This window comes from Indicator indicator, chromosome 1, assembly GCF_027791375.1.
Source record: "Indicator indicator isolate 239-I01 chromosome 1, UM_Iind_1.1, whole genome shotgun sequence".
Lineage (NCBI taxonomy): Eukaryota > Metazoa > Chordata > Aves > Piciformes > Indicatoridae > Indicator > Indicator indicator.
The window spans coordinates 115,398,383-115,416,321 of record NC_072010.1 but is presented as its reverse complement, the minus strand read 5'-3'; the positions used below and the strand labels follow the sequence as shown (position 1 = coordinate 115,416,321).

At 38.8% G+C, this 17,939-nt stretch overlaps 1 protein-coding gene across 1 annotated transcript in view; it reads left to right on the top strand.

Annotated features, from left to right (window-relative positions):
* The first annotated feature begins 2,880 nt into the window (after positions 1–2,880).
* The window catches only part of ERG (ETS transcription factor ERG), a 64,846-nt gene continuing 49,787 nt past the window's right edge, over positions 2,881–17,939 (top strand). Inside the window, exon 1 of the mRNA XM_054389192.1 lies at positions 2,881–2,968. Coding sequence (XP_054245167.1) covers positions 2,951–2,968 — 18 coding nt within the window. The 5' untranslated portion in view covers positions 2,881–2,950. The remainder of the gene's footprint in view (positions 2,969–17,939) is intronic.

Genomic DNA, 17,939 nt, shown 5'->3' with positions numbered 1-17,939 from the left:
CTACTATTTTTCTTTTGCAACTGGGTGATGGTTATTTGATAACCCATTATTTTCCTTTCTTTACAATACCAAGGCTCTCTCTGGCAATAGGATCAACATAAGCAGAAGCCCTCAGAAATCTGCCTGTGGGTATTAGTTTGAAAGTCAAATAAACTTCAACGAATTCTTTGGCATAGAATGTGTGCCAGTTTAAGACAGCAAAATTCTTACCAGGCTGTGGGTTCTGTAAAACTCATAATAATAATAGAGCTCAGAAAAGTCTGATACTGCCCACATTATATGTCCAAAACCCCTATATAAGTCAAGAGGACCTGTCTATGTGGAGGTAGGCTGGAGAGGACTCATTATTAAAACCTGCTTGTGAATGAATTTGTTAGATCCCATCCACTGGAGAGGAGAAACTGATACTTCAATCCTCTCAATATACTGGAGAAAAAAAAAAGCACAAAACCAAAACCAAAATATCGTAGGCTTAACTGTGGTGGAAGTCACCCAACTGAAACATTGTACAATGCTTTGAAATTTCAAGAAAAAGGTTGTAATCTTTTGCCTGTCTTGTTCATTGTTTGGAGATGAAAAGGGAGGAAATCAACATCCCCATGAAATACAATTAACTGTAAATTGCTTTCTTTTCATACTGTTTGTAATGAAAATAGGAAAGTTACCAGCAGTTACCTACTCTGCAGAAGCAAAGTAATTCAGTGGATGCAGACTGCAAGAACGTATTCATCAGTGCAACACTGGATTTCTTTGTGAAACAAGAATATAAACTACTGCATGGCAGTGTTGGCTCTCAATTACTCTGAAGAAACCAGAAGTCATCTTTACAGTGGATGAAAACAGAGCTCCTTAAAGTGAACTATAAAATCAGGCTAAAATTGTACAGGGAATTGACCCTGCTGCACTTCAAGAGCCAGAACAGAGAGGAAAAGCAGGGTTCTCCATCAGAATCTGGACTCAGCCAGAGGTTTGCTCAGACACTTTGACTGATGGAACATTCAGGCATATGAGGCACCTGGAGACTATTTGAGATAGGCTCATCTGTGTGACCCACCACCAAAATTAAAACAGGGTCTTCCTGGGGGTAACTCTACCAGATCCCAATTACACTGGTGCTGTGTCACTTCATTATGTCCAGGGATTTCCAGCTCTGTGGTCCCCATGGAGCGCGTAGAAATGGGATTTCCTGGGACCTGGTGGGTGGCAGAGTCATTCCCATGAGCAGGGTTGGGTGGACAAGCCTTACCTCTGCCCTGTCTTGGGTGAGATGGAGCAAGGCTTGCAGGACAAATGACCCAAGGGCTAAGCCTGCAGCAGTTCAGGGTACTCAGGACATATCTCTGAAGAAGTACACAGCCATGTTTCACCTTCTTCAGGTCAGGACAGGGGGGAAAGAGTGAACAGGGACTTACTGCTGTCATTGTGTACCATCTGGAAAAAATGCTTGCTGAATGACAGCAGTCATCACCACTTACAGAATACCACTGTAATTTTCTTTTCTTCTCCTAAGGAGCAGGAGAGGAAAGCATTGCGAGGGGATGAGGTCATCAGCTTCTACTAAACAATGCTATGACAAGCCATCACTGTCTCTTCTTTTTATCATACCAGAGTCCTTGGTCAGAGGGCAGGACCTTATTACAGCAGGAACTATCTATCTGGTGCTGCAGTGCTTTCAAGCATCATGTCCATGGTTTGATGTTGTTATAGAAAGCACTGGGAAACCATAAACTGGTTACAGTAGGACTGACTCTTAAAAATTACCAAGTTATTGGAAAATTAATAGATTCTGACTTCTTTTGCTTTTCTTTCAATTTTTGAGGGTCATATTTTCAAGCTTTTCTCTTCTAGCTCAGAATATCCTGATACCAGCAATGATGTCTGTTACAAAAGACATACAATGTTGTGAGTCGTCAGGGCAAGAGGGTTGTGCTAGTACTGAATCCTGAGTGGCTCTTTACATATGGACTTCTAAATTTTTTTTTTGTAAGTTTAGTGCTCCTAAGCAAGGGTCTGGGGCAAGGGACAGTATTTTGTTTGCACAGATGGTAATTTTGGGGTGCAGTCTGAGTGCCAAGTGATAGAAAAGGATGAATAAAAATATAGCACTGAATAAAAAAAATTACTATCGCACTCCAACTGGGAAGGGACTTGCTTAGTGAAACCATCTCATTTTTATGCATGGATAGAACTGCAAAGTAATGGAAGAGTGTGGAAAATGTAAGCCTGTTTATGGCATCTAGGCATTTGCTGTTGAAATGTATGTCTTTCTGTGACTTCCCTTCTCCGTAAGAAAAAGACATCAAAAAGAATTTATTGTCTTAATCAACTTGCTTCTTCTCTAAGGAAAAAAAAGAAAAAAGAAAAAAGTGATGCTATCAGATAAGCTAGAAAGTGTCTATAGCTCAAGAATCCAGGAATGAAGTTAATGGACAAATATGGATGTGGTGTAAGTGGGACTAGACTTTATTAACATATTTGGAGCTACACCCGCTTATACCACGTCTGGCTTGGGCCCTGAATCAGCAATTCCCTAGTGAATAGACTGCATGAAACTAGTGTCGAATTTGGCCCATTTCATCTGACATCTGCATCCTGCCTCAAAGTGGCATGTCACACTTGCTGCACATCAGATCACACCTGCCCAGGCAGTCACAGGCAATTGACTTTTTTGTAAAAAAAAAAAAAAAAATTAAAAAAAATTTAGTCACATATCATCAAGAAAAACAACATTGTTTTAGGACTCTTATCTCTTCACTCCCAAATATCCTGTTTCTTTGAGCTGCAGTGGCCAGGACCAATAGAAACCTCTTCCTGCCATTGGCTGACTTCATTTCCCAGAGTTAGCACAATCTCATCCGCTCTAAACAACCTCATCAAAACTTCTTTCTGGTCAGAGCGAAGCAATAATTATTATTAGCAATTATTAGCGATCAATAATCTTGATCACATTATGGCAAGCACTATTAAGGTAAGAAAGGGGTACCTTTTTTGCTGGAATTTTTTTCAGTGGCGTGTTCTTTGGTTTCCTTTATCAACCTAGATAAGTTAGAATTGGGCAACACCCCCACTGCCACAATAGAGGACAACAAGATTTCCTTTGTACTGCCTAGTAAATTTCCTTTTTCCTACTCCAACCATCCGCAAGGCTTAAAAACTTCAAACTCGGAAAAAAAATTGGGTTTTTTAAATTCTCACTGTTCAGTGCTGTGGATTGCATATGCGAAGCCCTTTTATGAGAGCTTCTGAAATTTCTTGTAGGTATCATTCTGACAACTTGGATGTGTTTGCGGACTGCCGTAAGGGGAGAGGGTGTGCACTGGAAGGAAAAAAAGGGGTCCTGAGAGCGCTAACCTTTTGGATACCTTTAAATGTTTCTCTTGTTGATGGGGACACAAGTGGGAACGAGAGGCACCGGCTCTTGTTTCTCTCTCATGCAGGTGTTAATTATGTGCTCTTCTAGAAACTCTTATCCTTATGCTCAGAACCTTTCTGAATGTTATTTTGAGGGTGGCGGCAAGATCGTGTGGGTGTGTTCTTTTTTGTTTTAATTTTTTGGACAATAAAATTCCCTTACTGGCTTATAAATTGATCTCAGTGCATGGTTTGTTGTCCTTGGGGTTTTGTTTTGGTTTGTTTTTTTGTTTAAGAACGGCTTTGCTGAATTTTTCAGGTTGTGCCACTTAGAGAGCTGAATAAATGTATTTGTCTGTCTAGTTTTTGCTTCTCTGTGTGTTGTAATAGAGAGCAGTTGCAGATACAGCAATAGCTGTGATTAATTGCAGAAGTATAACTGTAAAGGCTTTGTGATAGTGAAACTAATTTTACATAAAGAACATAGCAGCATGCACAGTGAGGATTCTGCGGCGTTGTATTATCAGCTTGGGGATCAAGGTATTTGCTTTCTTTGTGATATTGTGTATTTCTTTACTTTTCTAATTATACCAGAGATTTAGTAGGAGATATGGAATAGCTGTGGTGCCTGGCCATTAGCTTAGTGGAGCTGCAGTATGATTTCTCAGTAACTTCTGCTTAGATGTTTACATTTTAAAGATCATTTCATGCTTTTTGTTATTGTTTCTGAAATCTGAAAGTCTTGTCTGAAGGCATTGCCATTAAAAAGACTCTCTTAAAAAAAAATCTGTTTTTTGTAATCACTGCTGCTTTCAAGAGGTCATCTGTAGAGACAAAGATCTGTATTTCTGGCCTGTATCTATTATATACTAAATGACTCCTGAATTCCCTTTGGTTTTGCTGCGCATTTCAGAGCACACAGGACGTGACAGGCGCTCTATGAAAATCCTGAGGTTCAGGGAGTTATGTTTTGCATTGCTAAAATAAGGGCTTTGTGCTGAGGTAGTAACACTAGGTTTTGCATCTGTTAACCAGAATGTACTATTAATGTTAATGGGAAATCCTTTTTCAAAAAAGGCAGTAGTGAGATCAGATGTTGTATGCAGTTTGAGCTCTTACTGGTTTTGGCTAGGTTATTTTGATGTTTTGTATGGGCTGACTTACAATAATAAGGTAAACAATTGTAAACAGTATCTCTTTTTCATTATTTTACTTTCACCTTGTATCTACAGAAGTTACAAGGGGCATCTGTGTATTTTACAGCCAGGTAGTGCAATGAAGTCAACAAATCCTCCTGAGTGAAGAAATGTACTTGCAGGGGGAAATAGGTACTCCAAAACATTGAGGATTTTGGTGCCCAGGGTGTTAGAAAGGCCTTATATACTGAAGCAAGGATTTTATTTATGCAAGTGAAAAATGTAAAATTGAAAGAAATTTCAGGTGCTTTGTGCCGTAGGTGCAGGAAATGTACTCTGACATGAATCTAAGCCAGTCCAAAGAGATTCCTCTTCCTATTCTGAGTACATAAAGTCATTTAACTGAGCAGTTTCTGAAAGAGAGAAATTCCCACTGAAGGGCAAATGAGTGTTTGTGCTTTTGCTAAACAATTGTGTTTAGCAGATTGTTTTTTCCAGTTTCGGTATAATGGCCCGTGTTGTCTGCTAGCAACAGGTAGCCTAGCTATATGAATGCAAGGGGAAAGAAAGGCAGAGAGTCTCTTCTGGAGTCTGTGTGCTGGGAATTCCCTCTTTTCTTTATGGAAGCTGTGGAGTTGGTAGATGTCAAAACTGGGTTATGAATGGCTTTTTATTTGTTCGTAACTGGGTAGGAATTGCTCTAAATGTAGACACACGCAAAGGTGGCTTTCCAGTAAGGCTGTCTGATTCACCCTGTTCCCATCACAAACTGGCAGACAGTCCCCCTGGGACGCTCAGGACTCATGAGAAATCAGGCTGGCTTAACTGGTATTAATTGGTATCTACAAAGGCAAGCATTTGTGTAAGTTTTCTGGCACTGGGTTTGACGTCACAGTCGTGGCTTTACTGGGAGATACGTTTCTTCTTGTCCCCTGCCCCTCCTTCTGCTGCCCCCTTCCCCTTCTCCTCCACGACAGAGAAAGTGCCATGGCGGAAGGTTTCTCCTAAGGAGGAGGACGCAGCAATGCCTTTTTTCTAGGCTTTCACATGGGTGGCTTACATTAATTCTGACCTTATGCTGTAAAAGCAGCCACCCTTGATCAGACCAGGGACCTCTCCCTCTGCCTGCAAGCAGGTCCATCTCGTACTGTGTAGCATAAGCAGCTGCAGAGAGGAGGGTGGTGGGAGAAGGTGTGCGTCTCCAAAGCCAGGATTTCGGTTTTGTTACGCAGTCAGGGGGCTGATGTTTCTAATGCACTCACTTCCTCATACCTGGAGCATACATGTGGCTAACCTCAATGGTGTGTTATTTGGCATTTGAAGGATAAAATGTTGGGTTTTTTTGCAATTGGAGAAAATCTCCTGAAAGTCAGGATTTCAGAGATAAGCTGACGTGTTTCCTTCTGGCACAAATAGTATCTGACAGATATGTGCAGTAGCACAGCAGTGCAGAGCACTGAAGCTGAAGACTATCAAATTAGCACTTCTAATTATAACCATCCCACTAGTTACTGTAAATACAATTTTAGAAAATATCAAAGGCTTCTGAATTAGGCATCAGTCTGTTTTGTTTTGGTTTGAATAGAATGAGCAAAAGTTATTTGTTACCTCAGGATGAAGCAAAAATACTTGTCCTGAAGATAAATTCCCCTCCCCTATTATCCTGTAGTGGAGAAAAGAACATCAAATAAAAAAATACAATTAGAATTCTACTTCTCTGTCATGTACCAAACCCTGTTATATTTCTCTCCCTGCCTGACAATTCAGCTATACTTAGAAAAGCTCTTCAGTCTTAACTTTACAATGACTTACTCCTCATACTGGTGGATATTCTTTTACTCTTTAATTTATTTCTCAATATACACATACCACTTTTCACTATTGGTTTCTAATGTGCTGTTCACAGGGAAGTTATGATTCCTGGGAGAAAAAGTTTGATAAGGGACAGGAGAATCTTTGTGGTTTCTAAGGCTTGAAAGAGTGTGGATATACTGATTAAAGCAGTGGCAAGATTTTTCTTTGGTGAGGAATCTTAGTCTGTGCTTCTCTCTAATGTATTCCTTTCCTCTCACTTTCTTTTAGAAAATCTGAGTACTCACTCAAATACTTCTAAAGCCAAGGAAAGCTGGAGACAGTAAAAAAATACAAAAAAAAAAAATCTGTTCTTGACATATGGAAATGCTTAAGTCTTTGTTTAGAGGACTGCATCTGCACTGAATCCCACAGAACTAATACAGTAATTTGTACTTCTGTTCCTTGCTTTAAAAAAAAGTATAAAGATTATTCTCTTTTTGTTCTCATCTCAGTTAGCAAATGATCAATTAGTATATTTAACTTTAAGCCTGTAAATACTTCTGTTGACTTTGGTGTTAGGACACAACCCTCTTACAGCTAGGCATACACCTGAATGCTCTGATGAATCAGAAGCAAGAACAGCAGGAGTCGCTTGAACCGTTTAACCTGATCTTGCACTCCTTAATTCAAAGTTTCCACCACTTGCATGAAGATTTTGTTCCAATAAATACAGTAGAATCAGACCTATAATTATTTCCAGGTAAAATAGTATTTCTGACTTGAATACAAATTGTAAGGAAAAATAGTCATATAAGTATAGAAGAAGATACTTGGGGGATTTTCATGTTAGTTTCTTTTGCTTTTAGTCAGCTGTCATTTAACTCAATCCAGTTTGTGGCTACATGTGCTAGAAACAAAGTCTAATGTAAGGATTTTTCTTTGTAGAATTGAACAACAGTTGGAAAATGCATGTGTTTGACTGTCTGAATTGGTTTGTTTGTTTGTTTTTTGTTAACAAGAACTATGTTATCTCTTATCAAATTGTTTTTCAGCAAGTTCCATGAGTTACAAAAAGCCTTTCAGAGATATTTCAAAAAAACCCCAAGTGCTTGTGGAGAATGGCTTGTTGAAAGATAAATACAGTAGTCTTGAGAAATATGAATGCCAAAAGAAGATGTTTACTTCCCAAGTAACAGTTTGTAATCCAATACAAATATATAATGCTGTTCACTTAAAAAGAAGTAGGCTTCATAATGCAAGTCTCTGAATCAAGCCATCAGAGTTATTTTGAAAATCAGCAAAGTGGAGAAAATAAAAAGAAAAACTGGGTTTGTACCACTTGTATTATCAATATTAACGAAGGTGACACAGTGGAGTGTTTCACATGCAGTGCCAAACCTTGTCAGGCTAACAAAAATCTTTTCATTCACTACAGTGTGCTTTCTATTCAGATTCCTCATTAATAATTAAAAAAACCCCAACACTTTTGATAGATAATTATACAGTAGAGAAATAGCAGATTTTTGCATTGTCAGTAATGAAAGGTCAATGGTTGGGCAAAATGACATGTGTTCTTCTAGTCTTGCTATCCTTAATATATAGTTCTGTATTATAGAAGAAATGTTGACAATGATAGAGGAACTTCAAAGCACTTATATGCAAAAGGTATTAATACTTTCCTTAAAGGATTAATGTGTCTTTGTGATTGCAGGAGTTATTTAAATGTTGTAACCAAGCCTGCCTGAGGTTGGGTAGTGCTGTGTTCTTCAATTTATTTTCACACCCACCCACACCCACACACCCCACACACCACACCCCCCCCTAAAAGAAGGGCTGTATAATCCTCTAAGCAGCTCATCACAGCAAATGGAGAGAGAAGTGTCAGGAAATCTGGTTGCAAACCTTTATCCCAAGGAAATTATCTCTCTCTTTTTTGGAGATATCCTTAGGTACTGGGTTGCTGATTTTAGCTATGCACATACTCACTGTATTAGAAAGATGAGACATTGTTTTTAGGAAAGGAATATTAGTGTGTAATAAACATATAATATTAGTAGTGTTTTTTAATAACCACCCTGTACAAACCAGGGATTAATCATTCTGGTAATTATCATGAATTTATTTAAAAGTAAAATGAATAAAGTTACAATTACTGGGATAAAAAGATAAGTGAACCTTAATAGGTTAAAAAAATTCATAAGTAATAGCAATTTTTTAAGGCTAGGCTGAAGGACACATCAAGTGAGCATCCACTTACAGCGGACCAGGCTTTAGGAATAGTTGGTTTTTAGAAATTAATGAGTGGAAAGAATGCATATGATAATAATGTTTCCCTTCACCTGCAGTGCACAGATTGTTAACATCTCAACTGGTGTGACTAGGTTGGTGGAACTGTTTCATGCTAAGGGAATGTCTGACTTGATTAGTTAAACATATGTGTTGCCAGGTTAAGCAGTGCCTAGGGAAGGAAACACAACAACAAATTACAAGAACTGGGTATATGCAAATACCTGCAGGAAGGGGTGGTGAATAACTCTTCACGGGAAGTGGGAGAACTCTTGAAAATGGCTTACCTGACTTAAGAGAGATGAGAGAGCAAGATACAAAGAAACATTGCTAGAACCAGGGAAAAAAAAGCCACAGGAGGCTGGAAATGTTTGGTTTGACAAACCCCTAATTACAGAAGCGCTGAGAGCAACAAGTAGCAGCATGTTAATTCTACGTGGAAGACTTTGCATAACTGTGCTGCTAGCCTGTAAGATTTTTTTTAAACCTCATTCTTTAGAGTTGAAAAACATCTTTTTTTAGACGATGTGTTTATTACCTTGATAAACAGTAAAATGCTGCCACAGCAATTACCTTGATGATAAAGAGTTTGCAGACAGATACTTCCTGCATTCATTTCCTACCCAGATAAGTTGCCAAAATCAGGGACTACCAATACAGGAAATGCTTTCAATACGAACTTCCTATCTGTTAATATCTAATTCACTGAGAAGATCTAAGCCTTTCTTGGTTGATATAAAGGTTACTAGTAAGCATTTAAGCCACAGTACAACTCATCTGTTCATGTCAAAAATTAAATCCAGTGCTGTTATACTGGCCTATGAAACATCAGGGGGTTTCTCTATAGTGGTAGGAAAAATGACCCTGCACTTTTCAATACTGCAGATTAGGATGCTTCAAAATACGTTGTCATTCTGTCTCATGATGAACAAGCAACCTCCCTCCAACTCATTGTTGCCTGTATCCTTTCCTTATTTGTATGCATCACCAAATAAAATGTATGCATCACCAAATAAAATGTTTTCTTCCCAGCTCTTAAGGCAGACTTCTGTTCTGGAGATATTAAAGAGTCAACAGCCATCTCTTGCAATCCACAGTGACATATATATATTCAACACAAATGACTGAAACAGAAATTTTGCCTCCCTATACAGATAAATAAAACCATGACTGACATGTATGTTTGAATTTCTGCTAAGGTAAAAAAAAAAAAAACAGCAACAACAACAACAACAACAACAAAAAAAAAACAACTGGGAAACCTAGAGCAAAAGAAAAGTAAACAAAGACAGAAAACCTCCACTGCTAATTGTAACTTTAGGATAATTGCTTTCAGGCACATGAATAGAATGAATGAGGATTTATGAAACCTGAAGTGAAATTGGGCCAGAATCAAGAGTATTTGGCCAATGGCTTGACTGGAGCCAGGCTTTCACCCAAGTTATTCAAGAGTTCAGCCTGAATTTTGTGCAGTTTTGCCAATGATTTGCTTGGAATCATTCCAGGTTTCTGCCACCATGACTGAGATTGATATCTTGGCCTTTCCCCATAGAGCTGAGTAGTCCTTTGTTATTGTGGCTTCATGGACATCACTCTTTCTCATCTTTGAAGAACAGACCCATGTTCAGTTATCTCCTCACACCACTATGGGAAAAGAAGTTATTTAATTTTGTATTGTAGTCTAACAGGCTGGGAATATGAGGTTGGATTTACAGACCCCCTCCATAGACTGTGGGGAACTCATTGCATGGAGCACCAGCGGTCACACAGAAGAGCCAGGCTTGTGGAGACCTGACCCAAAAGTCTAGTTACCACAGATGGATTCTGTAAGTTGAAGCTAGTTTTGGCGAGTAATTTAAACAAGACTATGGGTGAAGAAGCTCTAGGAAGTTGCCCCTTGGCTTTGGGTTCACAGGGATATTGGGGAAATACACGCTGTCTCCTGAAAGCAGCATTCTTGGGATGTGGCTAGGCAGCTCTTATCTACTCACATACCTTTTTATTATTGTTAGTCTTTGTTGTACTCACATTAGCTTCCCTCATGCGTAAGGTATTCCCTCGGAAGTGCTCAAAATTGTTGCTTTTCACTAATCAGATCAACTCACTAAAGTGGTGGCCAGAGACATTTTTCACATTATTTCCATACAGCCACTGCCTTTAAAAAATTTTCCTGCGATTTGTCATCCAAGGCACGGTTATGTGTGCCATTTTCATGGAATTCAGAATCTGATTGTTTAGTCTGTGTCAACGGGATAAAAAAGAGTGGGATCCTGTGCCTTTAATGTTGTTTATAACAGTTAGACAGAGCTTGTCAGGTGAAGGTTAATTGCTCTCCAGTTAAAGCAGTTCTCTGCACAGATGGGTTATCAGGGCTGAACACTCGTTACAAGATTAATCTCATTTCCGACAAGACTTCCCTTTCCTTCAACTGATTTTTACTCAGCCATTGGACCTGTCACCAGCCGTTAAAAGAAGGGTGGGTTACCTCTGGGATATTAATGCTTGTGTACAGTAAAACAATACAAAGTGTGTGTCATATCGGTAAGGAACATCTTTAGGAGACAGCACATTTCAGTGCTGTTCTGAAGGTCGAGATTCATAAACAACAGAAACAATCAGGAACATTTGTATTAACCCTCTTAATGAATGTGAGCTCCAGCCAAATCATCCATAGGCTTGTTTTTGATGCCTGCTTTCTTCTACATGTAGAACTAAAGTATACTTTTTATCTGAAGGTATATTTTTCTGGAAAATTTTGGTCAACAAAATAGCCACTCGTGAAATTGTGGGACCTGGGACTATGCTTCTGTGCAGTCAATTAAATGATAGATGTGGCCACTTCAGTTAATGCTTGTTATTTTCTTCTCATCAAGAGGAAATATATCATGTTGGACACTTGAAGAAAGTAAAACTTTGGGAGTTTTGTCTTGGCCTCTTCAGTAAACCTGTTGAATTTTCCTATTTCTGTAATCTGGAATAAATCAGAACCGGATCAATTATATCCAGTGGGCTACAGAGATATAAAATGGATGTAAAGCAAGAACACATCATATTCTTATCATAATATTGCCTTATTAGCCAAGATTGCAGCAGATCTGCCAGTCCAGGGTTGTCCTGAACAGTTGCATGCAGTGAGTTCAAGGAGGCTATGGCATGATCACAAAAGTCTTCCTAGAATTTGGGTTTTTTTCAGGAGTTCTGATACATCCAAAATAACATAACTTGGCAAAAGTCTCTGGCTGCCAAGTTTCTTATGTGCCACTTTAGTCAGTAAATTCCAAAACACTAAACAAATATTGAAGGCAGCAAACAGGGTAGCTCTTACGTTTCCTTAGGGCTTCCTGTCCTGGCTTTGGATTAACATTATCCTGTCAGTGGTGCTGAGTCTCTCCATTGACTTCAGTGAACTTTGAATCAGGATGGAATATTGGCCATGAAACAGTTAATCTCCTGTAAATGTTTCAGTGAAGGTTTTTATTGAAACTCTTTATCCTTAATCTATGTTTTATAAACTTTTAGCTAAATAAACAAATCATATAAAAAATTGTTTCTGTAAGAAAAGGCCTATCTACAAGCTTCTGAAAATGTCTTATTTTGGAGGTGTTCAAGAAGAGATTGGACGTGGCACTTGGTGACATGGTTTTTAGTAGTCATGAGGTCTTGGGTGACAGGTTGGACTTTGATGATCCTTGAGGTCTTTTCCAACCTTGCTGATTCTGTGATTCTTCTTTCATTTTCTTTTAATCACCAAAGTAGTCTAATGACCTTACTGGTTAATTCATAGTTACTTTTTAAATACTCATGAGATGAAAATTTTTTTTTTTTTTAATTTAGAATCCCCAGGTTTTAAGGAAATGTACTCAATACGGTTATAAAGCTGAAATGAAAGATAGACATGAATGTAACCTCTGGATATCATACTCTTCAGGAGTATGCATTCAAAGCCAAAAAAATTGAAGTAAATGGAATCCATCACTGTTCAAATAAGATAGGAAAAGTGCATCATAAATCTTTACAATTCCAACTAAATCATTGGTGCGTTATGCCAAAGGAGGCACGTTCAGTAAGAAGTCTTTAAATGGACCAGGTTAAAAATAAAAAGCCAAAAGGATCCCTAAGGTTAGGTTGTCAGTAAGCCTTTGAAGGAACATTTGAAGATGGACTGCTCACAATTGGCAGTGTTGTTATGCCACTTAGATGCTTTCACTGATGTGAAAAGAAAAACCAACCCAAAACCAACCTACTTGTCAATACTACCTTTCTAGAAAAAGTAAGGAAAATTGAAAGTGGTTAGTTCTCTTTTTTCCTAGAAGTCTATCTTTACTAAAATAATGTAACTGAAGGTTGAAGAGAGTCAGTCACACAGTACATCAATTTGGTGTCCTCTTCTTTCTTGTACTTTCTTCCCTATCTGTAGTTTTAACCAGCTGAAATGCCAGACAACTACAGTTTTTCAAAATTCCTATATTTTACCTTTAATGTGTAAGAAACACACTGTTTTTATTTTGCAGGGTCGTAGCTGTTCCCTTTTAAGCTGTTCAGACCTTTTATTTGTTGTGTTAGGTTTTTATTTTTATGGGTATCAATGGCATGCTTTCAGATAAAATACTGCTGCTAACTATGGATACTCAATGCTGTGCTTCTGCCTTTTGTCTTCTCACATTCAAAATAGGATAGCAATGAACTCCTACTTGTCAAACTCCTTGGTGGGCAAGTGTGTTGACAGCTACCACACCACTTCTGAAAAATATATTTAAATATAAGTTCATTAAAGTAACCCAAAATCTATGAAAAGTATGTGCAAATGATTGCCTTCTAACTCATTCTGCATGAATTTTCTCTGCAATGGTGCCTGAATTCTTTCCAGTTAGCATGAATGGTAAGGTAAATCTTAGCTGTCTTCATATTCACCTTTTTTCTCCACATCTTCATCACATACTTCATCTAACCTTTTAGAATCCAGAACAGACCACATTCAGTTTCAAGTATGTTTCAAGTTTAGGCCTTCATAGTACTGTTTTCCCCTTTCATAGAGGTTCTGCTTGGCCTCAATCTCTCTCAGTCTCAGCTTCTTCTTGGTATACGCAATTCTTGCCAACTCTCACAATTTTTATCAGGAGTCTTGGGATATTTTTTTTTTTTTTAAAGGGCTGGTTCTTAAATTATGTGAACAATTGCTGTTTTCACTTTTCATTGACAAAAGACTCTCTGGCACTAATGAATGCACCCTTAAGCCTTAAAAGCTAGGAGGTGAGGTAGACCCAAAATACATTGCTTTTAAATACTTTCTATTTCTGAGGCCTGACTTAGAAACTGAACACTTTCTGTAACAAGGCTGAACTCAGCACAGACCAGAGACCCTGCAGAACTATACACACCACCTGGACATTGCTTACCTATTTCTTCAGGGGTTGCATGTGGCGTTGGTACCACTTAGACCCTGACCTTGTCCTGTGTGCAGAGGTTAGATCTCACACAAAATGAGGACCTTGTCTAAGGGTCTGATGCAGGCAAATGCTCAATAACCTGAAATTTTAAGGTGCACTTTTCAGTTAACAAAAATAATGAGTCAAACATTTCTGGTCATGTTTCTACTTTTTAAGATGGGATTCAGATAGGTTCTTGCCATCAGGTATCTTATTCCTGAAGCTGTAAAGATACAAAGTTAGAATTCTAATCTATTGGAGAAATGTGTTTTCTATATAGTAGCTGACAAAAGCTTCAGCTTATTAAAAAAAAAAAAAGTTTGTAATGTTGCTAATAAAGATGATTCATCTCTATATGTCTCAGTAGCAATTTTCTCTCCAAATATTGCCATTTAGGGGGCATGAAGGCTTTTGTGAAAGTAGAATCAATTAATTAAGGAGACTGGTATGTCGTTTGAGAAAGGTTAGTGTTTTGTGGGGTGTCTGGGAGCCCCAAGGCATTGTTTTCCTAGATGCTCTTCTGTTCCTTCTGAGGAGGACTCAGAGAAATTCAGAATGTTGAATAAGATGAGTTAACATGTTAAGAAATGTTCTGCATGAAAGTTTCAAGGTGGAGGTAGATTGCAGTGACAAGGACATGGACTTGATGGAGCAGGTTCAGAAGAAGGCCACGAAAATGATCAGGGGACTGGAACACCTTTCCTATGAGGACAGGCTGAGGAAGCTGGAATTGTTCAGCCTGGACAAGAGACATAGGGAGACCTAATAGCAGTCTTCCAGTACCTGAAGGGGGCCCACATGAAGGCTGGAAAGGGACTGTTTATAAAGGCCTGTAGTTATAGAACAGGAGGCAATGGTTTTAAATCAGATGAGAATAGGTTTAGGTTGGATGCTAGGAGGAAGTTCTTTACCATAAGGATAGTGGAATAATGGAACAGGTTGCCTGGGGCGGTAGTTGAGGCCCCATCCTTGCAGATTAAGGGCTCTGGGCAACCTGATTTAATGGAGGATGTGCCTGCTCACTGTAGGGAGGTTGGACTAGGTGACCTTTGGAGGTCCCTTCCAACCCAATCCATTCTGTGATTCTATGACACTGCAGTTAAGGTGTCAATAATGAATGTTACAATTTCTGTCAGTAAAAATATTCAGAATTCATAATTCATGAGATGATGACATAAGCTTAAAAATGACAGAATTTCATGGGATTTTATATATATATATATATATATATATATATGGTTAATCTTACCTGCCTCTTTACCTTAGCTTTCACATTTTTTTAGCTGGAATAAAAACTGCTTGAGGTTTTCAGCTGACCCTAGAATTTAGGTCCAAAGGAACCTAAGGTCAGTAAGACCACAAAAGCTGGCAACTGCTGTTGTCAAAAAGGAAGCTTTGTAAATACTCAGAATTAACTCTTTTTTGAAGCTTAGTTAGGTAAGATAAAGTACATAGGATTGGGTGATGCTCAAAATGAAAATTCTAAGCTTGATAATGACACTAAAACTAGATGCTGTGCAGAATCAGGAATGATGGGATGTCTTTCAAAATTACAAACTACCGCCTAAGCAACAAGCAATAATAATCAATGCCAGTCCGTGCTGAAAAAAACAAAGTGAAAGGTGACAAAATGAGGTCTGTCAAGGAAGTACTTTGAATCATGAAGTATCCTAAGGAGGACAAAGTTTTAGACTTTTTTGAACTACCAGCTCAGGATATAAGTGACACTAGGAGTTGGTGAATACAAACTGTACAAGGAGAGAGTGAGAGAGCTGGGTCTCTTTAGTTTGGAGAGGAGGAGACTCAAGGGTGACCTCATTAATGTTTATAAATGTGTAAAGGGTGAGTGCCAAGAGGATGGAGCCAGGCTCTTGTCGGTAATGCCCAATGATAGAACAAGTGGCAATGGGTGGAAGTTGAGGCATAGGAAGTTCCATGTAAACATGAGGTAAAATTTTTTCACTGAGGGTGACAGAACACTGGAACAGGCTGCCCCGGGGGGTTGTGGAGTCTCTCTCTCTGGAGATATTCAAAACCTACCTGGGTATGTTTCTGTATGATCTGGTATAGGTGATCATGCTCTGGCAGGGGGCTTGGACTGGGTGATCTCTTGAGCTCCCTTCCAGCCCTTAACATTCTGTGATTCTGTGAAACTGTAATCTCCAGTACTTCGGAGACCATTCACAGTCTTGTAAATGATACAGACACTTACACCAGCCTTGTGTAAATAAATGAGAATATGGCCAAGCAGAGGAGAACAGAGCCCCAAACTTCTAAATAAAGTCTTGGTTTGCAAGCAAAGAAGTCCTACATGAAACACCACCAAAATTCCCTGATTTTCCCTGTACATTAGGCAAATGCACAGGGAATCCAAAGCCTGAAATGAAGGAAAAAGTTGCATTTGGTTTTACAGAACAGCAGGCAGTTGTAGAAGACATTTTCATACAAAGATTCTTTTATTAACTGTGACTGGGCTGAAGCAGAGAACTCTATTGCACCCTTCAGCTGCAGTGTAGCAGATGATGTGCAAAAGCCACTGCCATCCTCTGGGACATAACCACTGCTGGAATGGATGTGCTGCACTCTGCTAGAAGGAAATACCTTACTTTCCAGGCAAGTTGTTGCCTACCTGTGTTGCACTTAGAGAGTTGTCTCTCTGCTTAAGGGGTTGTGATGCCTGTGGTGGTTCTAACTGTAGAAATAGTACACCAGGAGGTTCATTCATGTGAATACATTCTCCTTATCACACATCTTGTTTATGGGGCAGGTCATTTAGCAAAAGGTTTAGCAGAACATATCAGAGCTTCATGTGTTTGTATTTTGTATTTGTAAACTTAACTGGCTCAGAAAGAAACTTCACTGTAATTCCCAGGTTTATCCTACTGCTAAAGAGCCCCAGCAGAGCTGGCATAAAATACTTACTTTACCAGCCAGTGTGTTTTTCTAAGTTATATCTTCTGTGTTTGCTGTAGTATAAATGTATTAATATCTCTCCATTCTATTCCAGTCTGTAACCCAACATGTCCACTAAATACCAAATGCTGATTCTATCTTCTTTTAGGTGACGGAAGAAGCTCACAATAGAGGCATGCAATTCCCTGACCTGAGGAGGTGGTTGGGGCCCCGTCCTTGGAGATATTCGAAGTGAGGCTTCACAGGGCTCTGGGCAACCTGATCTAGTTGAGGATGCCCCTGCTTAATCTAGAAGGGGTTGGACTAGATGACCTTTGGAGGTCCCTTCCAACCCAAACCATTTTATGATTCTATATATATTTTTTTCTTCTTTCTCTTTTACTATTTCTTTCTGATTAAGTTTCCTAGAGCCTGTGAGTTTGCTTATCAAGCGTAAAAGCATATCTCTGAACTAAAATGAGTATTTTTTATTTTTGTGCACTGCTCCAGAAAAAATACCTCAGTCATTTCTAGATGTTGAAGTCTTAGAATGCTAAGCAGTGGATAGTCTGTCATATAAATTGTAACCACTGTGTATATCTTCAGCACACCAAAGACCTCATGAACGTTATCTCATTGCTTCTGATTTTCTCAGTTTCTCTGGCTTTGTTGCACTCCATGCCTTCCCAGTGCTTCAGCCACTAGCAGAATCCTCCACTCTTAGAGGCTTCAGCCTATTTTTTCAATCATCCATATTCTCTCCTACCCTAGATTTCCGATCTCCTTTACAACAACTTCATAACTTCCACTGTTTTCATTTTCACTCAGATTTCAATTGCTTTGCTTTGTGTAATCCTTAGTTGCCCTCAGCTTCTAAATACATGTTTCTGAACTGGTTTTGTACTCTCCTGCATCTTCACACAAACATCTTACACTCCTTTTGACTAGAGACATAGTTCCCCTGACTCTACAAATTTAGGTCTTGTTGAAGTGTTTGTGAGAAAATCATTCCCTCTGAATAATGAAAATAAAGGAGGTAAAAAAACCTTCCAAA